Source organism: Mytilus edulis, chromosome 9 (genome assembly GCF_963676685.1).
Source record: "Mytilus edulis chromosome 9, xbMytEdul2.2, whole genome shotgun sequence".
NCBI lineage: Eukaryota > Metazoa > Mollusca > Bivalvia > Mytilida > Mytilidae > Mytilus > Mytilus edulis.
The window spans coordinates 72485234-72507635 of record NC_092352.1 but is presented as its reverse complement, the minus strand read 5'-3'; the positions used below and the strand labels follow the sequence as shown (position 1 = coordinate 72507635).

General features: G+C 33.9%; 1 protein-coding gene across 1 annotated transcript; it reads right to left on the bottom strand.

Moving 5' to 3' along the window:
- Positions 1–11909: 11909 nt before the first annotated feature.
- LOC139488980 (collagen alpha-1(X) chain-like) lies at positions 11910–14707 on the bottom strand. The gene is made up of 2 exons (XM_071274977.1): positions 14331–14707; positions 11910–12364 (listed from the first exon to the last, which is right to left on the bottom strand). The coding sequence occupies exons 1-2, from the start codon at positions 14683–14685 to the stop codon at positions 11928–11930; spliced, it is 792 nt and encodes a 263-aa protein (XP_071131078.1). The 5' UTR covers positions 14686–14707; the 3' UTR covers positions 11910–11927.
- Between the last annotated feature and the right edge of the window lie 7695 nt (positions 14708–22402).

Below are 22402 nucleotides of genomic sequence, written 5' to 3'. Positions count from 1 at the left end.
AATTATTTACTGATACTGTTAACTGGATAACCAAACAAATATAGATCAAACCATTAGAAACTAGAACAAATCAAAGCCATCATTGCTTCTCCTTATCCAAGGCATGTTTTTTAAAGGAAAATTTCAGTATGAAAATAATAAAATGTCGTATGACTGGATTGCCACTGAGACAACTATCCACCAATGTTCAAATTCAGAGAATGTAATTACATGCACAAAAAGAATGTGGTGGGTTTTTTGAGTGCTACATGGGTGAAGCTAACCATCACCCAAACCTGAGACAAATTTTCAAATGATCAATTTTCCCAATGTAAGTAGCAATACAATAAATTAACCTGCACATTGGATACATTTCTCAACTCATTGTGGCAGCTGCTACTCATGTTGTTAAACGTCACCAGTGTTTGAGCAGAAAATTTATGTACGAGGATTATATCAAAGAAAGTCTCATTCATTTTGTAAAGAAGTTCATCCAAAGATACCAAAACCTTGATGATAAATATTCCGCACCAACTTCATAAATAATTCAACATGGTCTTGAAGTATCGATACTGACGTTGTTTATCATCTTAGTTATGTGTTGCAGTGTTCTTTGTATGTCTGTGTACACTATTACTTTTACTGTTTAGTCTATTTTTGTGATGTCCATTTGACGTGCCTAGGTTCTGATACATCCCGATATTGTCTAATTGTTCTATGGTAAATATAAACTTTTGATATGTTATGTTATAACATCAGTAACTTTTAGAGGTGTGACTAAACGTTCACCTGGAGTGGGATGGATTAAGGTGTAAAAACTCTTGCAAAATACATAGCTTTCAATTTGGTACACCAGACGAAAATTCCGTCTTTATAAGATTCATGAATGGCAATTGAATCAGTAAGAAGACGATTTCAAAGCAATGTATCAATACATTGAAAATCAAATATTTTAAACAATTTTGCAAGAGACGACTGGGTCTATCTTTATTGTAGGGTAGACACATTTAGAGTGCATTTCTTTCTACCACAAACGATGCAAACGGCTAAGCGCGCACCTGTTTTGGTCATTTCTTTCAAACATACGTTTGTAAAGTTTACATAAACTTTGACAAACTATGCAAACGCTAAAAATGCTTTTGCCTTTTGTCATTTGTCAGTACAAACGCTACATTTGTTTCTAACTTCATCTCGATTAAACGAAGGATTTGTTTCTAAGTTCGTAAAAAGTTTGTTTACCAACAACATGTGCATGCATTATTGAAAGTTCAAACAGGGCCAGTAAAGACTTATTAAAAGAGGGACGAAAGATACCAAAGGGACAGTCAAACTCATAAATCTAAAACAAACTGACAACGCCATGGCTAAAAATGAAAAAAGACAAACAGAAAAACAATAGTACACATGACACAACATAGAAAACTAAAGAATAAACAACACGAACCCCACCAAAAACTAGGGGTGATCTCAGGTGCTCCGGAAGGGTAAGCAGATCCTGCTCCACATGTGGCACCCGTCGTATTTCTTATGTGATTACAAATCCGGTAAATAGTCTAATTCGGTAGGTCACATTTAATGCGTTTCCCTCGGTTTTAGTTTGTTATCCCGATTTTGTTTTTTGTCCATGGATTTATGAGTTTTGAACAGCGGTATACTACTGTTGCCTTTATTATTCATGAAAGGGAAGGGGATTGTAGTTACGACGTAAAGAACATATCCGATATCATTTGTGAAACGGTTATTCCATAACGGGTCAACCAACTCGTGATGGCGTCCGTAAAATTTACGAAGGGATGATTTCAACTTCACCATTTGGAACTCTTTGTTTAATAGCTTCCTTGTGAGCAGTAACCCTCTATCAAGAAAATCATGATAGGAAATGCAAGCACGGGAATATCGTATCAATTGGGAGATATATACCCCGTATGCAGGTGCTGCTGGAATGTTGCTACTTAGAAATGGAAAGTTCACAATTGGAAAGCTGAAATCATCTCTTTTGTCGTAAAGTTTTGTTTTCAACGGACCCTCATTGTCAATTTCTAGATGTAAGTCAAGATATGAAGCCGACTTAACTGTATCTGTAGTATCCTTTATCTCCAATTCGATGGGATAGATGCGTTCCACATAGTCACCAAATTTTGAATTGTTTAGTGAAAGAACGTCATCTATATAGCGGAAAGTAGAGTTAAAGGATATAGCTAACTTCTTATCTTTCTTCCTAAGAAGTTCCTGCATGAAGTCAGCCTCATAATAATAAAGAAACAAGTCGGCAAGTAGAGGGGCACATTTTGTTCCCATTGGGATGCCGACAGTTTGTTGAAAAACACGTCCTCCGAACGTTACAAATATGTTGTCAATCAAGAAACCAAGCATCTTGATAATATCGGTTTCAGAGAATTTTTTGTTTGAATCAGAGTGATTCTTTACAAAGTATGATTTATCCCTCCCTAAGACAAGATACTTGTATCTACGTTGGCCATTCTTTTTTATGAAGCAAAGTAATACCAACTCTTTCAATTTGTCTTTTAGTTTGGAATGTGGAATACTTGTGTAAAGAGTAGAACAGTCAAATGTTTTAATACTGTTACAAGATGAAAGAACGATGCATTTGTTTCTACTTTTGTAGCGTTCAGACAACAACAACAATGATAATTAATTATTAAACAGCAACTACAGTATTGAAATTACTGAATATTACCGTTATAATCAATGACATATCAAGAAGATATTGTGCCGTATTACAAGTTGAAATTGGTGTTATCAATTAATAACCAAAAAATATATAATAATATCATATTTATTGATATTTAAATAAGACGCCATCCTGAAAACGATGACCTAGCATATGCGCTACTGTAGATATGTCCAGATGGTGTGTAAGTGTTGCTGGTTCTGAGAAAGCATGCGTCACCTGCATATAACTGAATCACTACCGTCGAAGACGCCCCGTGTTCATAGCTGCTTTGTGCACGAGTTACTGCTGAACCAATAATTTGTATGTTCCTTACTAGTTCAATTGGGATATAGGCTCCAGCATAAGGCTTAATAGAATAAGATAACACGTATGTTCCAGATACCGTTGGTGTGAAAATTCCGGTGTAACGGTTATAAGCTGAACCAATGTTAGTAATGATGGTATCAAAATGTAATGTGTGATGTTTCCCAGGGTTCAGTTCGTGAGATGACATGTATGCATAAAATGCTGGCGCTGTTGTACTGGCTCCTAGAAATTCAAGGTCATTAAACAATTAATTAAATGCGTGCAGTGCTGCCTGTAAATATCAGACATTGTACTATAAGATTTTATTCTTAATTTCTTTGTATTGCTTAATTTGATTTATTTAATGGAGCTACACCTTCATTTTCAATAGATACATATACACACCATTATATATATTTATTTAAGATAAGCTTTGTATATAGAATTGGATGCTTATATGATCATTGAGTGTCTATATGCCATTTTTTTTCAATCAAAATAGGTATTTGTTTTTTTTTTAAAGTAATTTAGATTTTCTGCTGTTCCCTTATTTTTGACAATTTACCTAAATATTATATCTGTTTCTTTTGAGCACATATTGTTTTCAATGTAACGGAATTCTATGCGACTATAATACAAGTGAGAGTGTTAGCTAGCTATAAAATAAGGGTTAATTTACAAATTTTCTACATAAGGAAATGACTGTACCTTGTAAGGAATATATACCACAGTTGTTTTCCATTCGTTCGATGTGTAAGGACGTTTTATTTTGTTATTTGTTAAGGGACTTTCGGTTTTGAATTTTACTTGGAAGTCGGTATTTTTGTTACTTTGTCATAGCATACGATTTTACTTCGATCAAATTCACTCCGGCTGAGTATTTAAAATGTTCTGGAATGGCAAAGTATTACAGCAAAATTGTTATAGTTTGGAAGGTAAACTTTGATTTCATTTTTTTTAGGAATCCTTTATATGATCTATACTTCCCAAACTGATGCTGCTCTCTGATTCATTTGAAGCTTAATCATTTTGCATTTGATTCTGTTTGTTCTTTACATACTCCTAGTGCATATCAAACTATCGCAGATATTACACAACTGTGATGTTCCACTTAATATCATCAAGCACTCAAGATTTTTAATAATTGATAATACCATTACTCTTTATCTTTTTCGTCAATTTATTACATGCATCTCGTTTGCTTTTGTTGTTCAAAATATTTTATCAATGGACAACGTTGTCAGTTTGTTTTTGAGTTATGCAAAATATTACCAGTCTTTATTTTATTATGAGTGTACATGTCCTTCACTTCTGTTTAACTAGTCTCTTCACAGAATTGACATGTAAGACTTGAACACAAGACTAAAGCCTATAGATAAAGAGACTTACGGGTACAACCAAATAATCTCCATGGCAATGATTTGTACCAATGATTAATTCTTAAAAATGAAATATAGTTTTATTTTATTAGTTTTCATTCTTCTGTAAATGCATGCTGCCGGAAAAAAACACATGAGGCTCGCGTTGTTGATGTTATTTCAATATTTTATTCGTTTATAATAACAACTCGGTACATGTAAATATTACAAATGCTTTCTTACCTTATGAACACAGTAAGCGTTTCCTTAACGATAATTAAGAGTAAACTCACGTTTCGATTTGATACTGTCATTCAAGCTGCTGTCTGGAAAAGAGCTATTAGATTTAAAGTCCTCGACATGATGTTCTTTTCCCAAAATGTTGTAACTCTCGCCAATCCTTCTTTCTTGATCAGAAATAGTGTTTTCTAGATCATTCCATTTGAGCCGTTCCTCATGGTTTTCATTATTTAGAGCTGTAACACCCTTTTTAATGTCTGCTATCCGTTGTGTTAACTTTTGTTCCAAAACATCAAGCTTTTCAAGCATATCCATTGCTGAACAACATGTAAGCGTTGCCTGAAAAATATAAAATATATAACAGTTGAAAATAAGAGCCATGTTTTTACAAACCATACATGTCTTATATTAAGATTACTAGCAAGTTCAATGATAAGACCGTTGACGTGAGTGTTATATCTTATAGCAAGGACATCCATACTATAAACTTTTCATGTGCATAGATCATCACATATATATTTCCTCACATATAATCCCATATACTAGGCAAAAAATGTAGAATTTACCATGCTTTTTTCAAAAATATTATGAAAAATAAGGGTCACCTTGCTCTTTTTCTATCTATAAATAGTGCAAAATTGCCCAATTTTGAATATGTTCTTCACCAACTAAGCATTTTTTGATAAATAAAAACAAATATATTAGATATAATTTTGAAAGAAAATTCGAGAATAGAGGTTGTGTATATGCTTCAAAAATTAAGAAAAAAAGAAAAACAAAAATGTGTCACCGTACATGTCTTCATGCAACCACTTAAAAACGAATTTACATGAATAATCGTATTCAATATTAATTAAAAGATTTATCTCCCCTTATATTGATAAGTTGAAAAGTGAATCAACCATAAACAGATATTTAGTATTTGCTATCAACAAATAGTGCAATATATCCAAATTTTTATATACAGAAACAGTCAGACACATTTATTACAAATGTGTCTCAAAACTTGCAGATTTAAATAAAGAGCTGTATTTAGTTGTGTAATTGGTTTTACGATCCAATTGGTTGTATCACGTTAATCTGCCTATACATGATGTTAAACAGTAAATTTCATAATGGAATTGAAAAATCCATTTCACTTAAATGAGGTTAGAAAATGTGTTGGCAGGCAGGTGGTGCCAAGTGAAGAATATATGACATCCTTAACAGTTATAGAATATATAATATCCTCCCCTATATGTAATAAAATAAGCAACACGACGGGTGTCACATGTGGAACAGGATCTGCTTACCCTTCCGGAGTACCAGAGATCACCGCCAGTTTTTGTTGGGATTCGTGTTGCTTAGTCTTTAGTTTTCTATGTTTTGTCTTCTGTACTATTATGTGGCTATTTGCCTGTTTGTCTTTTTTCATTTTTAGCCATGGCGTTGTCAGTTTATTTGCAATCTATGAGTTTGCCTGTCCCTCTGGTATGTTTTGTCCCTCTGATATATGATATATAAAACGTCTGTATCATACATTAAATACAAACACGAATGTTGTCCGTTTCACTACAGATTTTTTAAGTGTATTTGAGCAATGAACATAAATATTTATTACTATAGCTGAAGGACGCCTCCGGGTGCGGGAATTTCTCGCTACATTGAAGACCTGTTGGTGACCCTCTGCTGTTGTTTTTTATTTGGTCGGGTTGTTGTCTCTTTGACACATTCCCCATTTCCATTCTCAATTTTATTTACATTACAAGGGATGACACGTGATATTTTTAGGTCAAGATAAGGATTATTCATAAATGAAAAGATAAAAAAAAAGTGTACTGATGTTCAAATTCATTACGAGGAGATGCATCAATGTGCGTCATGCGTGTCACTATTCCTTCCGACAGAGGTATCATATCTCTGTACCATTCGTCTCAACTCGGCCGATTCCGTACCCTCATTTAAGATAGAAGGAGAGTAGCGGATTCTACCGATGATTGCCGATTGATCTCCGTACTTATTGACATGCAACTAACATTCTTATCTTACATGTTTGACAATTTGTACATTATCGACAATTATGTATTGCTTTGTTATTATATTTCTCTTTAATATTTTCCAGGTCAATTGTTTAATCTCTGCTGATGAAACTCTTGGGTTTCAAAACATTGAAAACCAACTGACAGGACAGTTATTTCATTTAGAAAAGAGGTTAACTTTGTTGAAGAACGAGAATTCTGAGATATCAAAATCTAGAGATGCCTTGCAAAGTATCGTTTACAGTCAGAAGGAAGAGATTGCAGCCCTGGACAGTCTGATTGATAAGCTCGACTTTCCCGAAAATCAGACGAAACCTAATTATGGACCTGTCACGCAGTCGGAAATTGACAAAAGCGATGGTAGACATACAAAGCGTGAGTATGAAAATTTATACTTCTTGTACAAATAAGTACAAATGAATCAAAACTTTATTTGTGTACCTGTTGTTTGTACAATTGTTTGTCCGATTCCAGAATATGATATAGAATATACGTATTAAATTTTTAACATTTGTTTGAAAAGTACCACGGTGTTCAAAGACGATGTTAAAGAACTAGTATGAATAAACTCATCATAGATTCCAGGATTGAAATTCAGTATTTGCGCCAGACGCAATGATGAATTATATTGCTGGCTAATGACTTTATGGGGTAAGTAAAATCCATTTCGATTTTAGTAACCCTCTTAAAATTCGTAGGGGGTCAGATCCAAACATGATAACGAATATATCGCATACTGGATTTTTCCTACCAAGTTTTAAAAAAAAATAAAAAAACAATAAAAAATACAATAACAATAATGGAATATATTCTTTGAACCTCTGTTTTTTTTCAGGACGTATCATTTATCCTCGACAGTCAAGAGTGAATTCTCCAGCGTTTTATGTTTATATGTCCACAATTGAAGTTAGCCCAGGACCGCATCATACACTAATATTCAACAGTGTGATTACAAATTTTGGCAACGCGTACAACCAATACACTGGTATTTTCACAGTACCTTCAAACGGGATGTACGTGCTTTCATACACCATTACATCAGACAGTGGGGCCAACATTCCAGTTGAAATCGTCAAAAACGCAGGTGTAATTGGATCACTGTTAACAAGGGCATACAGCATCTACAGACACAGCGTTTCATCGACCGTTGTTGTAAGCATGAATGCTGGTGATGTATGTTATGTCAGAACAAGCGGATCAGGTGCCACTACATCTGGTAATATTTTCAGTGGTACTGAAGCGAGAACTTCGTTTACAGGATGGCGCATTGAGTAAATTATTAAATAAACTATTTTTATAATGCGTTGTTAATTAATAACAATTCAAATTACAACATAATTCAAAAACCAAGATATATCTGCTGTTTGTTCCTAAAAGTTGACGAACTGGATATTCTTTCAATCAATTAGATACATGAATTATATGCCCTTCATTAAATATAGTCTTCAGAATGCTCCATGAAACCTCTTTTAAAACCATTAACTTCTATTTCATCAACATTTAAAAAAAACTGCACTCTTAAGTTTTAATGAACAAAACTATCTATTCAGGCGGCAATGTGGATCTCAAATAACATGATATTTCAAGGATGCTCTCAAGAATGGCGAAACTAAGCTTCGTCCAGCTTATGTGAAGAACCTGCCTATTGTGATAATTGGCATTTTTTTCTCATCCTGCATATGCATGATGTACTAGCCGTTAGACGTTTAATTATATCAATCAATGTATCAAGTAAACCGAAATAATAATTGAAAATACGGTCTCTATGTTCATGTGCAATTTGCATCCATCACATTGAAAAACTCGAAGGCTTGAACTTCATGTACATATATCTTAATAACCTTGATGTATTTAATTGGTGGCAATTGGGTTCACTCCCAGTGGCTTATGTCATGCATGTTTGGTATGACAACAAATAAAAACAATGATTGTAACAGGATGCCGTTACGAAATATTCCAAACGAAGCTTACTTTGTAAAGAATCACTCTGATTCAAACAAAAAATTCTCTGAAACCGATATTATCAAGATGCTTGATTTCTTGATTGACAACATATTTGTAACGTTCGGAGGACGTGTTTTTCAACAGACTGTTGGCATCCCAATGGGAACAAACTGTGCCCCTCTACTTGCCGACTTGTTTCTTTATTATTATGACGCTGACTTCATGCAGGAACTTCTTAGGAAGAAATATAAGAAGTTAGCAATATCCTTTAACTCTACTTTCCGCTATATAGATGACGTTCTTTCACTAAACAATTCAAAATTTGGTGACTATGTGGAACGCATCTATCCCATTGAATTGGAGATAAAGGATACTACAGATACAGTTAAGTCGGCTTCATATCTTGACTTACATCTAGAAATTGACAATGAGGGTCGGTTGAAAAACTTTACGACAAAAGAGATGATTTCAGCTTTCCAATTGTGAACTTTCCATTTCTAAGTAGCAACATTCCAGCAGCACCTGCATACGGGGTATATATCTCCCAATTGATACGATATTCCCGTGCTTGCATTTCCTATCATGATTTTCTTGATAGAGGGTTACTGCTCACAAGGAAGCTATTAAACCAAGAGTTCCAAATGGTGAAGTTGAAATCATCCCTTCGTAAATTTTACGGACGCCATCACGAGTTGGTTGACCGTTATGGAATAACCGTTTCACAAATGATATCGGATATGTTCCTTACGTCGTAACTACAATCCCCTTCCCTTTCATGAATGTGACCTACCGAATTAGACTATTTACCGGATTTGTAATCACATAAGCAATACGACGGGTGCCACATGTGGAGCAGGATCTGCTTACCCTTCCGGAGCACCTGAGATCACCCCTAGTTTTTGGTGGGGTTCGTGTTGTTTTTTCTTTAGTTTCCTGTGTTGTGTCATGTGTACTATTGTTTTTCTGTTTGTCTTTTTCATTTTTAGCCATGGTGTTGTCAGTTTGTTTTAGATTTATGAGTTTGACTGTCCCTTTGGTATCTTTCGTCCCCCTTCTTTAACATGATCGCCTGACGTTAGACAAAGTCTAGTACAAATTGGTTTAGTCCAGCAAAGTGATATGCATCAGTGACGCCTAGGGACTGACCCTGTATGACTTCAAATCTTGGTGAAACTACGAACAGGAATCTATATGATTTATGTGGTGGGGAGCTCGACCATATATTATAACATTGAGGATTGGAAAACCCTATCTGACCTCTTCTATATATCATTGAAATTTCAATGAACTGACAAACAGGAATATATACGGTTTTGAGGTTGTGATCTCGACATTTAACAAGATGTTTGAAAAAAAAATCAAATAACAGGGATGAAGATGACCCCTGTTGACAAACCCTGTTTATCATTCAAATCATTTTGGCATGAAAAACCAGAATATATATATGGTTTATGGGTGTGCATTTTGACAACTGACCAGATATAAGCACTTTTTCAATTGACAGGGGGGTGACCACTGGGGAATAATCCTGTAGTTCATTTGAAGAGCTTTATCATGACTAATTATACCAGGATTAAATTTTGTGTTTACACCAGACGCGCATTTCGTCTACAAAAGACTTATCAGGGTCGCTCGAATAAAAAAAAGTTAAAACGACCAAATAAAGTACAATGTTAAAGATAGGGATCTTGACCACTTAAAAGATATCAAGAAAACAATTGCTACATAAGACGCTGATAAAATGTAGATATGCTAATAATAAAGCGTTAATGTGTAGATGAAACCCGCGTCTTGTGTACAAAGTACTGTTTGCCAACACTGAACTCTTTATCTGAATCAATAAAGCTATACGGCGATCAAACATACAGAAGCGCAAATATAATCTTAGATGTACAATTCGCTGACGATTAAATAAGTTTTAACAATCATTTTCTACAATAAGAGATTATTATGGTTAGTTGTCAATCCGAAGTGGATTCATCTATTTCAATGAACTAATAAAAGAGGGACGAAAGATACCAAAGGGACAGTCGTACTCGAAAATCGAAAATTAACTGACAACGCCATGGCTAAAAATGAAAAGTACAAACAGACAAACAATAGTACACATGACACAACATCGAAAACTAAAAAATAAAGAACACGAACCCCACCAAAAACTAAGGGTGATCTCAGGTGCTCCGGAAGGGTAAACAGATCCTGTTCCACATGTGGCAACCGTCGTGTTGCTTATGAGATAACAAATCCGGTAAATAGTCTAATTCGGAAGGTCACATTTGTGAAAGGGAGGGGGATTGTAGTTACGACGTAATAGTTTCTACAACTTTGCAGCAATAACCAAACTTTTGATTTTTCTTTGCGCTACATACATTTGCTTATGCTCTGTCTAAAGATAGACAGCAAAGTATAATAAAAAAAAAACTTTTTTTCTACAAAAGTTGGTTGTTAAGTTGTATTGTGAAAATTCAAAGTGGGATTCAAACACACAATCTCGAGACCAAATGGAAGCGATCTAACAGATTAAACAAAAGAAGTTCTTACCTAACTTAACCAGATGGAATTACAGTTTATCAAAAAATTTGCAAACGTGGATACAAAATCTTTGTTTAAAGTGATGAAAATATTTACGTTGTAAAGAATGACACTTATTCCACATAAGATACACAGAAGCTGATATCATCAAAATACTGGAGTAAGAATGAAGACATTTAGTATTGGTCATGGTTTATAAAAAAGAAAATGTTTTGTTCGACTTAACGTTAAATCTGGCAAATATTAATATGTATGCACCTCTCATACAAATGAGAGGTTTAGTTAGCTGTAAAATTCAGGTTTAATCCGCTATTTTGGAAACAAGGAAAAACCTGTACCAGGTCATGCATATAACATAAAATTGAGAATTGAAATAGGGAATGTGTAAAAGAGACAACAACCCGACCAAAAAGAGGAAAACAGCCGAAAGCCACCACTGGGTCTTCAACACAGCGACAATTTGTTTTCATCTAATCGTTAGAACTGTTCAGCTTTTCTTTGATTTTGGCATTCTATAAGACTTTTTCTTGTTGTTAGGTATTTTTGTTATTTGATTGACAGCAACAGGTAGTCGGTGATTTAAATATACCAGAGAGGCTTTGGCTAAGATAAAATGAAACCAAAGTTTGAAAATAATTGACAACTTTTGAACATAAAAAGCACAAAAAACGATGAGTTTCATGTAAATAATGCAAGAATAAAAACTATTAAATATTGAATTAATGGTGTGCGTTGCTTTTATAACTTGTTTCGATTTTTGTATTGATGTTATTGGTACATGCATTGCTACAAAAAGTCAGTTGTCGAATCTTTAAAGAGATCGTCTTTTTTCGTGGGTAGATTAAGTAGCATGACACGTTTGATGGATAGACTTTATTATACAAGTAGCCAACCTGCAAACGATGTCCTGGCATAAGTACTGCTGTAAATGTTTCCAGATGGTGCGGATTCTGTACTGGTTCTGAGATAACAGACGTCACCAGCGTTCACATAAACGACAATAGTTACTGAAACGCTATGTCTGTAAACAGAGTATGACCTGGTGAAAGATGATTCCATCACTCCTGCATTTTTTATTATTTCAACTGGGATATAGGCACCACTATCAGGCATTATTGTATAAGAAAAAACATATATTCCCGTAGACGGTGCAGTGAAAATTCCGGTGTACTGGTTGTATCCATTTCCAATGTTTGAGATAACCTGGTTAAATATTAGTGTGTGATGTGGTCCTGGATTATTTTCGCTACTAGACATATAAGCATAAAACGCTGGTCGTGAAGCTCTTGGTTGCTGCACACTAACCAGAGTACCTGGAATAATAAATATATTTCAAATCATTATTTCACAGCCCATTGAATAAAAATGAGAACACCTTGTTCAACCCTTCTTGTAACAGATATTTTTGTAAAAAGACAAGGTCTTATATTTCTAGAACTCAATTTTTCTCTCTATCTAAATGCAGAAACATATCTTAAATGATATAATAATTAGCATACATCATTATTACATCGTACAAGACAAATGTTGTTTAAATTATACCGTTAATAAATATGGTTACAGCATGATGAAACACATGATCAGGAAATTTAATTTTGAAAAGTAGTAAAAGACAATTAAATCAAAACTTGTAGTCTGCGACTATTCGTTTTAATTTGCAACTCATCAGTCTACAACGATTGGTGTTAGTGATATTGTTCATTTTATAACTCATCTAGAGCTTAAAAAAGTCACTTTTTGTCGTTGGTAGTGTTTTATGTAATTGTTACAATGTGTTATGATAAAACAGTTACAAAGACGCAATGGGGATCAATAAAACTAATAACTAGATGACATATTAAGCTATGCCCTATAATATTAAATATGACAAGAATAACAATGAAAAAAATCAGTACTGTGTTTCCTGGAAGTATAACGGATAAAAAGACATATACAGTTTAGTCTGCGTCATATATCGACCTACATCTAAAAATAGACAAAGAGATGATTCTAGCTTGCAAATTATAAACTTTTCATTTTTTTGTAGCAACATTCCAACAGCACCTTCAAAATGTTTATAAATGTCTCCCAGTTGATACAATATTCTAGAACTTGTATTTCCTATCCTGATTTCTTTGATAAATTGTTTCAATTATCGTTAACACAACCCTTTGTCCTTGAAACCCTATTAGGTTTAACCCCGCGTGTGTACTTATACAGAAGCAACATGAAGGATGCCACACGTGCATCTAATATCTTCCGTTCTTCGGATTGGTCCGTGTAACGCAGTCTTTAGTTTTGAATGTTGTGTTTTGTGTACTTTTTTATCGTTTCGTCATTTTTCTCTTTTAACCATGATGTTGTTAGTTTACTTTTTCCCTTTGGTATATTTTACTTCTCTGTTAAATTGTTGAGTCACATCTGTTGAAATCGTTTGGGGTCATACTTGCTGAAAACTTTTCGAATTCAACTATTTGTAAAACGCACATGTACTATAGCTAATATAGATTGGTCTTCACATGTCATGGGTTACCAATGTTTGACATTATCATTCAATTATCTATTGAACTATAAGTGTATAACGTTTCATTTTGCTTCCATACACACCACACATTGTTTTCTTTAATAGACTATTGAGTATTGACGACTAACACTTATACATAAAATTTTAATATCAAACTTGTAAACAGTAAAAGTTAATGCAACATCAACCCAACAACACAAACAACGACAAATAGTTTGATATCTTACCATCTGGTGATCTTGCATGCTTGTATTAAAAAAAAAATTAAAAAAATACTGAACTCCGAGTATTTCAAAACGGAAAGTCCCTTATCAAAGGGCAAACTCAAAAGCTCAAACTCATCAAATATTTTGTTTGAGCAGGGGATAATGAACAGATATATCATGTTAAGGAGGGGTATTTGCGAAAAATACCAGTCGAGAGAATGTAAAATTTCACGAGCCATAAGGCGAGGGAAATTCATTCTCAAGACTGGTATTTTTCGCAAATACCCCTCAATAACATGATATATCTGTTTATTTACACCGAATGTTAATGTACTAAAACGCATTGATGATCGTGACGTTACAAGCGCCCAGTCGGATAGAGTATTTTTTGGCAAATACCACGACAGAGAGGGTAAAAAAGGCATATCCTTTTAGCAAATACCCCGGCGGCGTTAAAAATGAACGATATTCATTTGATAACAGTAAATTGGTGAAAAATACACTGACTATTAACCAATCAAAACCCCGGATTCTTACATAAGGTGTAATTAAATCAAATAATACACTTACTTCGTTGATGACGGATAAACTTATCATTCAAAGTTTTTGCTGTGTGAGGAGCACTTATCGCGGTCTCATTTCTAGCCTTCTCTTGATCACTGGTAGACATCATTTCGTGAACTCTATCGTTGAGATCGTCAATTTTCATCTGGTGATGATGTATGGTTTTCTTTAGTTCATGTCGCTGATTTTGTATCTTCGAGTTCTCATTTTCCAGAAGAGAAATTTCCTTCTGCAAGTTGAGTATCATTGTTTTCGTTCGTTTTTCTATATTTTCCAAACGTTTGTTTATTTCCGATGAATCACCAGTTACAAGATCTATCTGAAAAACAAGAATTAAGAATGTAATGGAAATGATAAACATTCTGCAATGGTTGGAATAGAAAGAATAAGATATCAGTGAATTACATGAAAGTAAATAGATAAGAAAAGCGTGTTGGGAGAAGTTATTTATTTTGCTTTTCGATGGAAAGTGTAATTGTTTAAATAGTACTCATTTTAATTTTGACTCTAAAGGAGTAAGGTAAGGGGCGATTTTGGCCTCAAATTTCAGGTTCATCTGACGAAAGATTTTGGACACTTGTAAAACAATTAAGTGTCTATTTCAGTTGATTCAATTAGTTAATGTGAAAGATTTTAACTGGTTTAGTCATTAAAAACGCCCCGATTCAAGCTTGAATATGAAAAATCTATTAAATATTCCAAAAAGTGTCACTTTTCAGATGGTTTTTGTCAAAAATGAAAGTGGCCGCATCCGTGTTCATCCTCAACCTTTATATATGTTATATGTTATCATCAAATACAACTTACATTTGAATATTAAGAATGCACACACATGCTGCCACTTTTATTTAAGACGGAAACCGTCTAAAATTTAACTAAAATGCTAAAATTGTGAAGATTTCAGTAAATAAGCATGACTTAATGATGCTAGTACCCAATATATGTGCACTGTATTGTCAAAAACAGCCAATATTTATGTAGCAGAAGCACTATACTTTCCAATAAGTAATTAAAAGTATACATTTTTAACAATTTTGTAAAATTGCTTTATTTTATGGCATAAAGGGGTCTTACTGGACCTAGTCTTTTATGAAGTTTTTAAACTGTATTGAAATGTGATTTCCTACCAATTTTATATAGATAATTTATTCCATATGACAATTACAACATAACATTGAAAATACGCATAACGATTACATCATTCCATCCATTAATGGTATTTATATCATTCCATCGTTACGGCGACTTTTTTATTTCATGTTGCTAAACCATGCTTTGTTTGGTTGATAAATCATGCAGCTAGGTAGCGATTAATTTGGTTTTTCCATCAAAATAAGTTAACTGTTGTAGACAAGAAAACGACGGCAGGGCAAAATTTAAAAAAAAATGAACCGATTAATGTTATAAAATTTTTCGGCTAGGTTTATAAACATGTGATTAGCTAAACCATCAAACAACCCAAACCATTTACATTTTATTTCTGGCTGAATTTGGTTTTATAATTCGATTTTGATTATGCCACATCTGTAGCTATATAGTCTAAATGTCATGCATAATTCAAAGTTGTAACCTTAGTGTTTGAGTCTGTAACATTGTCGTATCAAATGCGGAAAATATTGATGAATGGAGATTTTGTCAAGATTTCTTTGTTCTTTTTTAGTTGATATTTTTCAATACTAATAAAATTGAGAATGGAAATGGGGAATGTGTCAAAGAGACAACAACCCGACCAAATAAAAAACAACAGCAGAGGGTCACCAACAGGTCTTCAATGTAGCGAGAAATTCCCGCACTCGGAGGCGTCCTTCAACTGGCCCCTAAACAAATATATAGTAGTCCAGTGATAATGAACGCCATACTAATTTCCAAATTGTACACAAGAAACTAAAATTAAAATAATACAAGACTAACAAAGGCCAGAGGCTCCTGACTTGGGACAGGCGCAAAAATGCGGCGGGGTTAAACATGTTTGTGAGATCTCAACCCTCCCCCTATACCTCTAACCAATGTAGTAAAGTAAACGCATAACAATACGCACATTAAAATTCAGTTCAAGAAAAATCCGAGTCTGATGTCAGAAGATGTAACCAAAGAAAATAAACAAAATGACAATAATACATAAATAACAACAGACTACTAGCAGTTAACTGACATGCCAGCTCCAGACTTCAATTAAACTGACTGAAAGATTATGATTTCATCATATGAACATCAGGCACAATCCTTCCCGTTAGGGGTTTAGTATCATACCATCATAACATATATGAGAAGAACATAACCCGTGTCATGCCAACAACTGTTTTTAGAATAAATGTGTTTAGTTCCGATGCAAAGACCTTATCAGTGACTCAATATTAACGCCAAAATATGCAATCTTTAATGACTTGACAACAGTATCGTAAGTATATCCCTTCTTAATAAGTCTATTCAAAGGTTTTGTAAGTTTCTGAGGTGAATACTGACACCTTTGTGCTTTATAAAGAATATTTCCATAAAAAATTGGATGTGAAATACCTGAACGTATTAGAAGTCTGCATGTTGAGCTATATTTACGAATGATGTCTTTATACCGATGATAAAATTTAGTAAATGTTTTGACTAGTTTGTGATATCGAAAACCCTGGTGTAATAGTTTTTCAGTAATACATAAATTTCTCTCGTTAAAATCTAAAACATTGTTACATACACGAGCGAATCGTACAAGTTGAGATATATAAACACCGTAAGATGGTGACAAGGGAACGTCACCATCTAAAAACGGATAATTAACGATAGGAAATGAAAAATCATCCCTTTTATCATAAATTTTAGTATTCAGCTTTCCATTAGTGATATAGATATCAAGATCGAGAAAAGGGCAGTGGTCATTGTAATGCATATTTAAATCTTTAAACTCTTCTTGTATAATATTCATCATGTACATGAACAAACCCTTCGAAACATGTCAGCATATCTTTGTCCGTACTGACTTACAATTATTTTCTTCTTATCTGTTATGTGTGACAATTTGCACGATTTCATGCAAATATATCGTCCTTTATAGAATTAGATAGCCTCTTTCAACTTGTCGTATTTATCAAATGTCAGGGTTTTCGTTCTATCAATGAGGCTTGTTTGTCTTCTTTTCAGGTTCAGGTGGGTCAAAAACCTGTTCCAACTAGTCATAAAATGATCAAAGAAAACGCTGAAAACAAGCAGACATCTGCAAAGTTTCTTACAAGAAACATACATGATTTTAACCCTTTGATGACAAGGAAATAATACAGTTAATAGTTTACCGTCTTTAATAGATTTATCTAACCTATTCTAACTATCGTTTTTATCGAATGTCAAGGTACTCCTTAAATGTTTCTTGTTTCTGTCTATCAATCAGACCTACCCAGTAATAACGTTTATCCTCAGGACTGTCCGTTCCTTATTTTATAATCCACTGCCACATAGTTATTTCTAGATAGGTTAACACATTTCTTTTGAATAATCTTAACGATTTCTTACATGTCTTGTATGTTAAATTCAAGTATTATCTAATGTCTTGATTCGAACAATAAATACTCTGAAACTGACATTATCAAGATGCTTAATTTCCTGATTGACAACATATTTGTAACGTTCGGAGGACATGTTTTTCGACAGACTGTCGGCATTCCCATGGGAATCAATTGGTCCCCCTCTTCTTGGTGACTATGTTGAACGCATCTATCCCATCGAACTAGAGATAAGGGCTACAACAGATACAGTTTAAGTCATATCTTGACTCACATCCTAAAATTGACAACGAAGGTCGGTTGAAAACAAAACTTTATGACAAACGAGATGATTTCAGTCAAACTCACAGATTGAAAATAAATAACTCTATGGCTAAAAAATAAAAAGACAAACATTCAAATAATAGTACAAAAAACACAACATAGAAAACTAAGGACTAAGCAACGAAAACCCCACCTCAGGTGCTCCGGAAGGGTAAGCAGATCCTACACTAAATGTGGCACTCGCCACGTTGCTTATGTTATTACAAATCCGGAAAATTGTCTAATTCGGTAGGTCACATTCGTGAAAAGGGAAGGGTAGTGTAGTTACGACATGAGAAACAGAGCTGATATCATCTGTGAAACGGTTATTCAATAACGGTCAACCAACTCGTGATGGTTTCCATAAAAATTACGAAGGGATGATTTCAACTTCGATATTTGGAACACTTGGTTTACTAGCTTCATTGTAAGCAGCAACACTCTATCAAGGAAATCATGATAGAACATAAAAGCTATGGGAGAGATATAAACTCCGTATGCAGGCGCTGCTGCCATGTTGCTACACTACATAGATATGGAAGGTTCACAGTTTGGAAGCTGAAATCATCTCTTTTGTCGCAAAGTTTTGTTTTCAACCGACCCTTATTGTAAATTTCAAGATATAAGTCAAGATGTGAGGCAGACATCTGTATCTGTAGTATCCTTTATCTCTAGTTCGATGGAATAGATTCGTTCGACATAATAACACCAAATTTTGTATTATTTAGTGAGAGAACATCATTTATATAGAGGAAGGTAAGGTAAATGGATATTGATAACTTCTTATCTTTCTTCCTAAGAAGTTCCTGTATAAAGTCAGCCTCATAATAATAAAAATACAAGTCGGCAAGAAGAGGGACACAATTGGTTCCCATTTGAATTCCGACAATCTGTTGAAAAACACGTCCTCAAAACGTTACAAATATGTTGTCAATCAAGAAATCAAGCATCTTGATAATGTCCGTTAAAAGATTTTTTTTTCTGAATCACAGTGATTCTTTACAAAGTAGGATTTATCCCTCCCGAAGACAAGATATTATTATCAAAAGATAGCTGAACAACTAGAATAGAAATGAACAAAAAAAAAAGTAAAATATTGTGTGTAAAGGAAAACAACATCCAACCTTTTACATTGGGAAACAAAGAAATAGAGATAATAGACAGCTTTAAATACATTGGGACGGTTATAGATACTTACCAGCGACAATGCAATAGCCGACATAAGGAATTAAATTTAAAACGAAAGCAAGTGTAGCATTCTATGATTTAAGAACAACATCAGAATTCAAACCAATGCAGTAAAAACATCAAAAACATAAAAATGAAAATTTATAAAAGTAATGTAATATCAATGTTGTTATATTGAATAGAATGTAATAAGAATATCAAGAGTGACGGAGAAAGACCAAACAGGAACTTACGTAGAATCTTAAAGATAGTTTGGCAAACTATGTATTTTCAACGCAGATCTGCGATAAATAGCCAACAAGTGCAGCAGCACCAACATCACTAAGATTAGGAGATGGAGTTGGATAGGTCACATCGTGAGGATGGACTCATGGAATGATTGTCGAATTGCCTTGACATGGCCACCACTAGGAAGAGAAATGTAGGAAGACCAAATGAAACTTGGAGACGAATGGTAGACAAAGAAAGAACGGAAATTGCACGAAGTACAATACCAATCATGCAGCAGACGGACTAAGATGGAAGGCTTTCATTCACCTTCTAAGCGACACATGGCGCTAACGGGAGTTGTAAGTAAGTAAGTAAGTAAGTAAGTAAGTAAGTAAGTAAGTAAGTAAGTAAGTAAAAAATTACATTTTATGATCTCTTTATCAATTACTTCCACAATGGAGACAAATGGTTCTCAAGTAAAAGTTCAAAAAGGAAAAAGGAAACGGACGTCAGACGCCAAATATAATACATCCAATGTGAAATCTTTCTTTCATATGCTTTACGGAAAACAACATTATACAAGTTTAAGCTTTCTTAAAAGCTGAGGACTGCTTTGCTCTATCCTAATTTAATATGATTGTGTGCATGTGGTATATTATATAGTTGATTGATATAAAATGGATTTACTTTAAGAGTGTGCGTTGTAAGTGTGCCTCTCTGGAGGTGTGCCTAGATTATGAGAAGTTATTAAATACAGATATTGTCAATCTGCAATATGCATGATTTGTTTTGCTAAACAATGTACTTGTTCCTATACAACGTTTTCCAAAAAGCATTATAAATTATAATGTTTTTTTTTTTTAAAACGTTGTATAGGAACAAGTACATTGTTTAGCAAAACAAATCGTGCATATTGCAGATTGACAAAGCAAATCAACGTGTATTGATAATTGATATTTCAATATTGAATTTCAGTGTGCAATATATGCATTAAAAAAAAACATGAATTTATGACAGTTGATCGAAACTGGTATAGATAGAGTTTATTCTCATAAAACCGTGCATTGCCAAGTACAAAGGTTTCAGAGAAATTAAAAAAAAAAAATTCATAGTTAATTTTCCGGCTTTTAATGACTTTTTTTCTTTATCTCATTTAAAACCAATGGCTGTTCCTGATTCTCAGCCGCACCATAAAGTAACCAATCAGTGATCAGTAATAATTTCAAGATGGCGTGTATGTCTACTGAAACTAATAGCTCTGAAAACGACTTTCGTCAGTATAGTTAGAAAATTCTTGATTATTTAACGAAAAAAATATCATCAAGAAAACGGTGGGTGTTGAATTTATCTAAGTTTTTTACGAAGTCAAACTTATTTCCTTTTTTTAATAAGGTTTAAATGCAAACATGACTTTGCGACTAAATCGTAGGCAACATTGAAATAATTAACCTTGTTTAGAAATGCTTGGTTGTCTCAAGCGGAATGTAAATGAACTAAATGTAATGCAGCTGCTTCTTATTTAGTTTAAAATCGTGTTATGCATATTGAATGTGTTTAAAAGTTTAATCTCTTTAATTATTTGAATTAAAGATGCTCTGAGTATTTTCAACATAAGCTTTGAAAATACAAATGCAGGTCATTGTGTATGTAAAACACTATAAGCAGTTGTGAAATAAAAAATGAAAAAGTTGAATTCCTTTCCTGCATGGCCTCATAGGATCATTCGCTGTTTTAGGCAAAGGTCGTTTTCATGTTGTGCTGTGTTTTGTGGACTGTTATTCGTCTCTTGGACTTTAATTTCATTTCGTTCATGGTTTATATTCAGTTTATTTGATTCATGATTTGAGATGTTGATTTTCCCTTTGGTATTATTTTACTTTACAGACATTTACTTGCAGTAATGAAAATCGGCCAAAAATCGCCTTAAAGTTAAGTGAAGAAGATTATCGCAATAACACAAATATCCGCGAAATTACTTAATTTGCTTACGGTGATATATATATATAATTAACCAACTCATGATACATTTAACTACAATGATCTACATTTTAAAAAAAACTTTTACTACCTGAAGAATAACGAAATATATCAAAGGGACATAAAACTCATAATTGAAAACGAACTGACAAAGCCGGGCAAAAAACGAACAAGACCAGCAACCGTATATAAAACACAACATATAAAACTACAGATTGAGTAACACAACCCGCTTTAAGATATTTGGGGTGAACTCAGGGGCTCCCAAAGGGTAAATAGATCATGTTCCACATGTGACACCCGTCTTGTGGCTCATGTAATTCCTATCTCGGTGCCAAGCCTTAATTATTCGGTAGGTGCCATTTAAGGCATGGATGATGGTGTTTTGTTTCGTCGATTAGAACTTATCAGTTGTCTTTATGCACATCTGGTTCAACAAAATTGGTACCGTGCATTTTATTACTACCACTGGGTCGATGCCTCTGCTGGTGGACTATAAGTCCCCGAGGGTATCACCAGCCCAGTAGCCAGAACTTCGGTACTGGCATGAAAATACGGATTTTTTGTGTTTTTTAAATTTGCTGTTACAAAATGATGGAAATCATTATAAATTAAGGAATGTATCTCCCTCATGCAAAGCTCTGATTCCTTTCACGGATTTGGCTATACTTTTTGGACCTTTTGGATTAAAGCTCTTCATCTTTTATATAAGCTTTGGATTTCAAATATTTTGGCCACGAGCATCACTGAAGAGACATGTATTGTCGAAATGCGCATCTGGTGCAACAAAATTGGTACCGTTAATTTTATTGTCATCTGGCGAAACAGATATGTCATATTTGTCAACCAACTCGTAAAGACGTCCATAAAATTTTCAATGGGGTGATTTCAACTTTGCATTTGAACTCTGTATTA

Excerpts from the sequence above, each read along its gene's own strand:
- LOC139488980 (XM_071274977.1), bottom strand. The coding sequence starts at position 14,685 with ATGTTTATCATTTCCATTACATTCTTAATTCTTGTTTTTCAGATAGAT. Across the intron at positions 12,365-14,330 it reads GTTTATCCGTCATCAACGAA|GTACTCTGGTTAGTGTGCAG; the intron begins GTAAGTGTATTA and ends TTATTATTCCAG.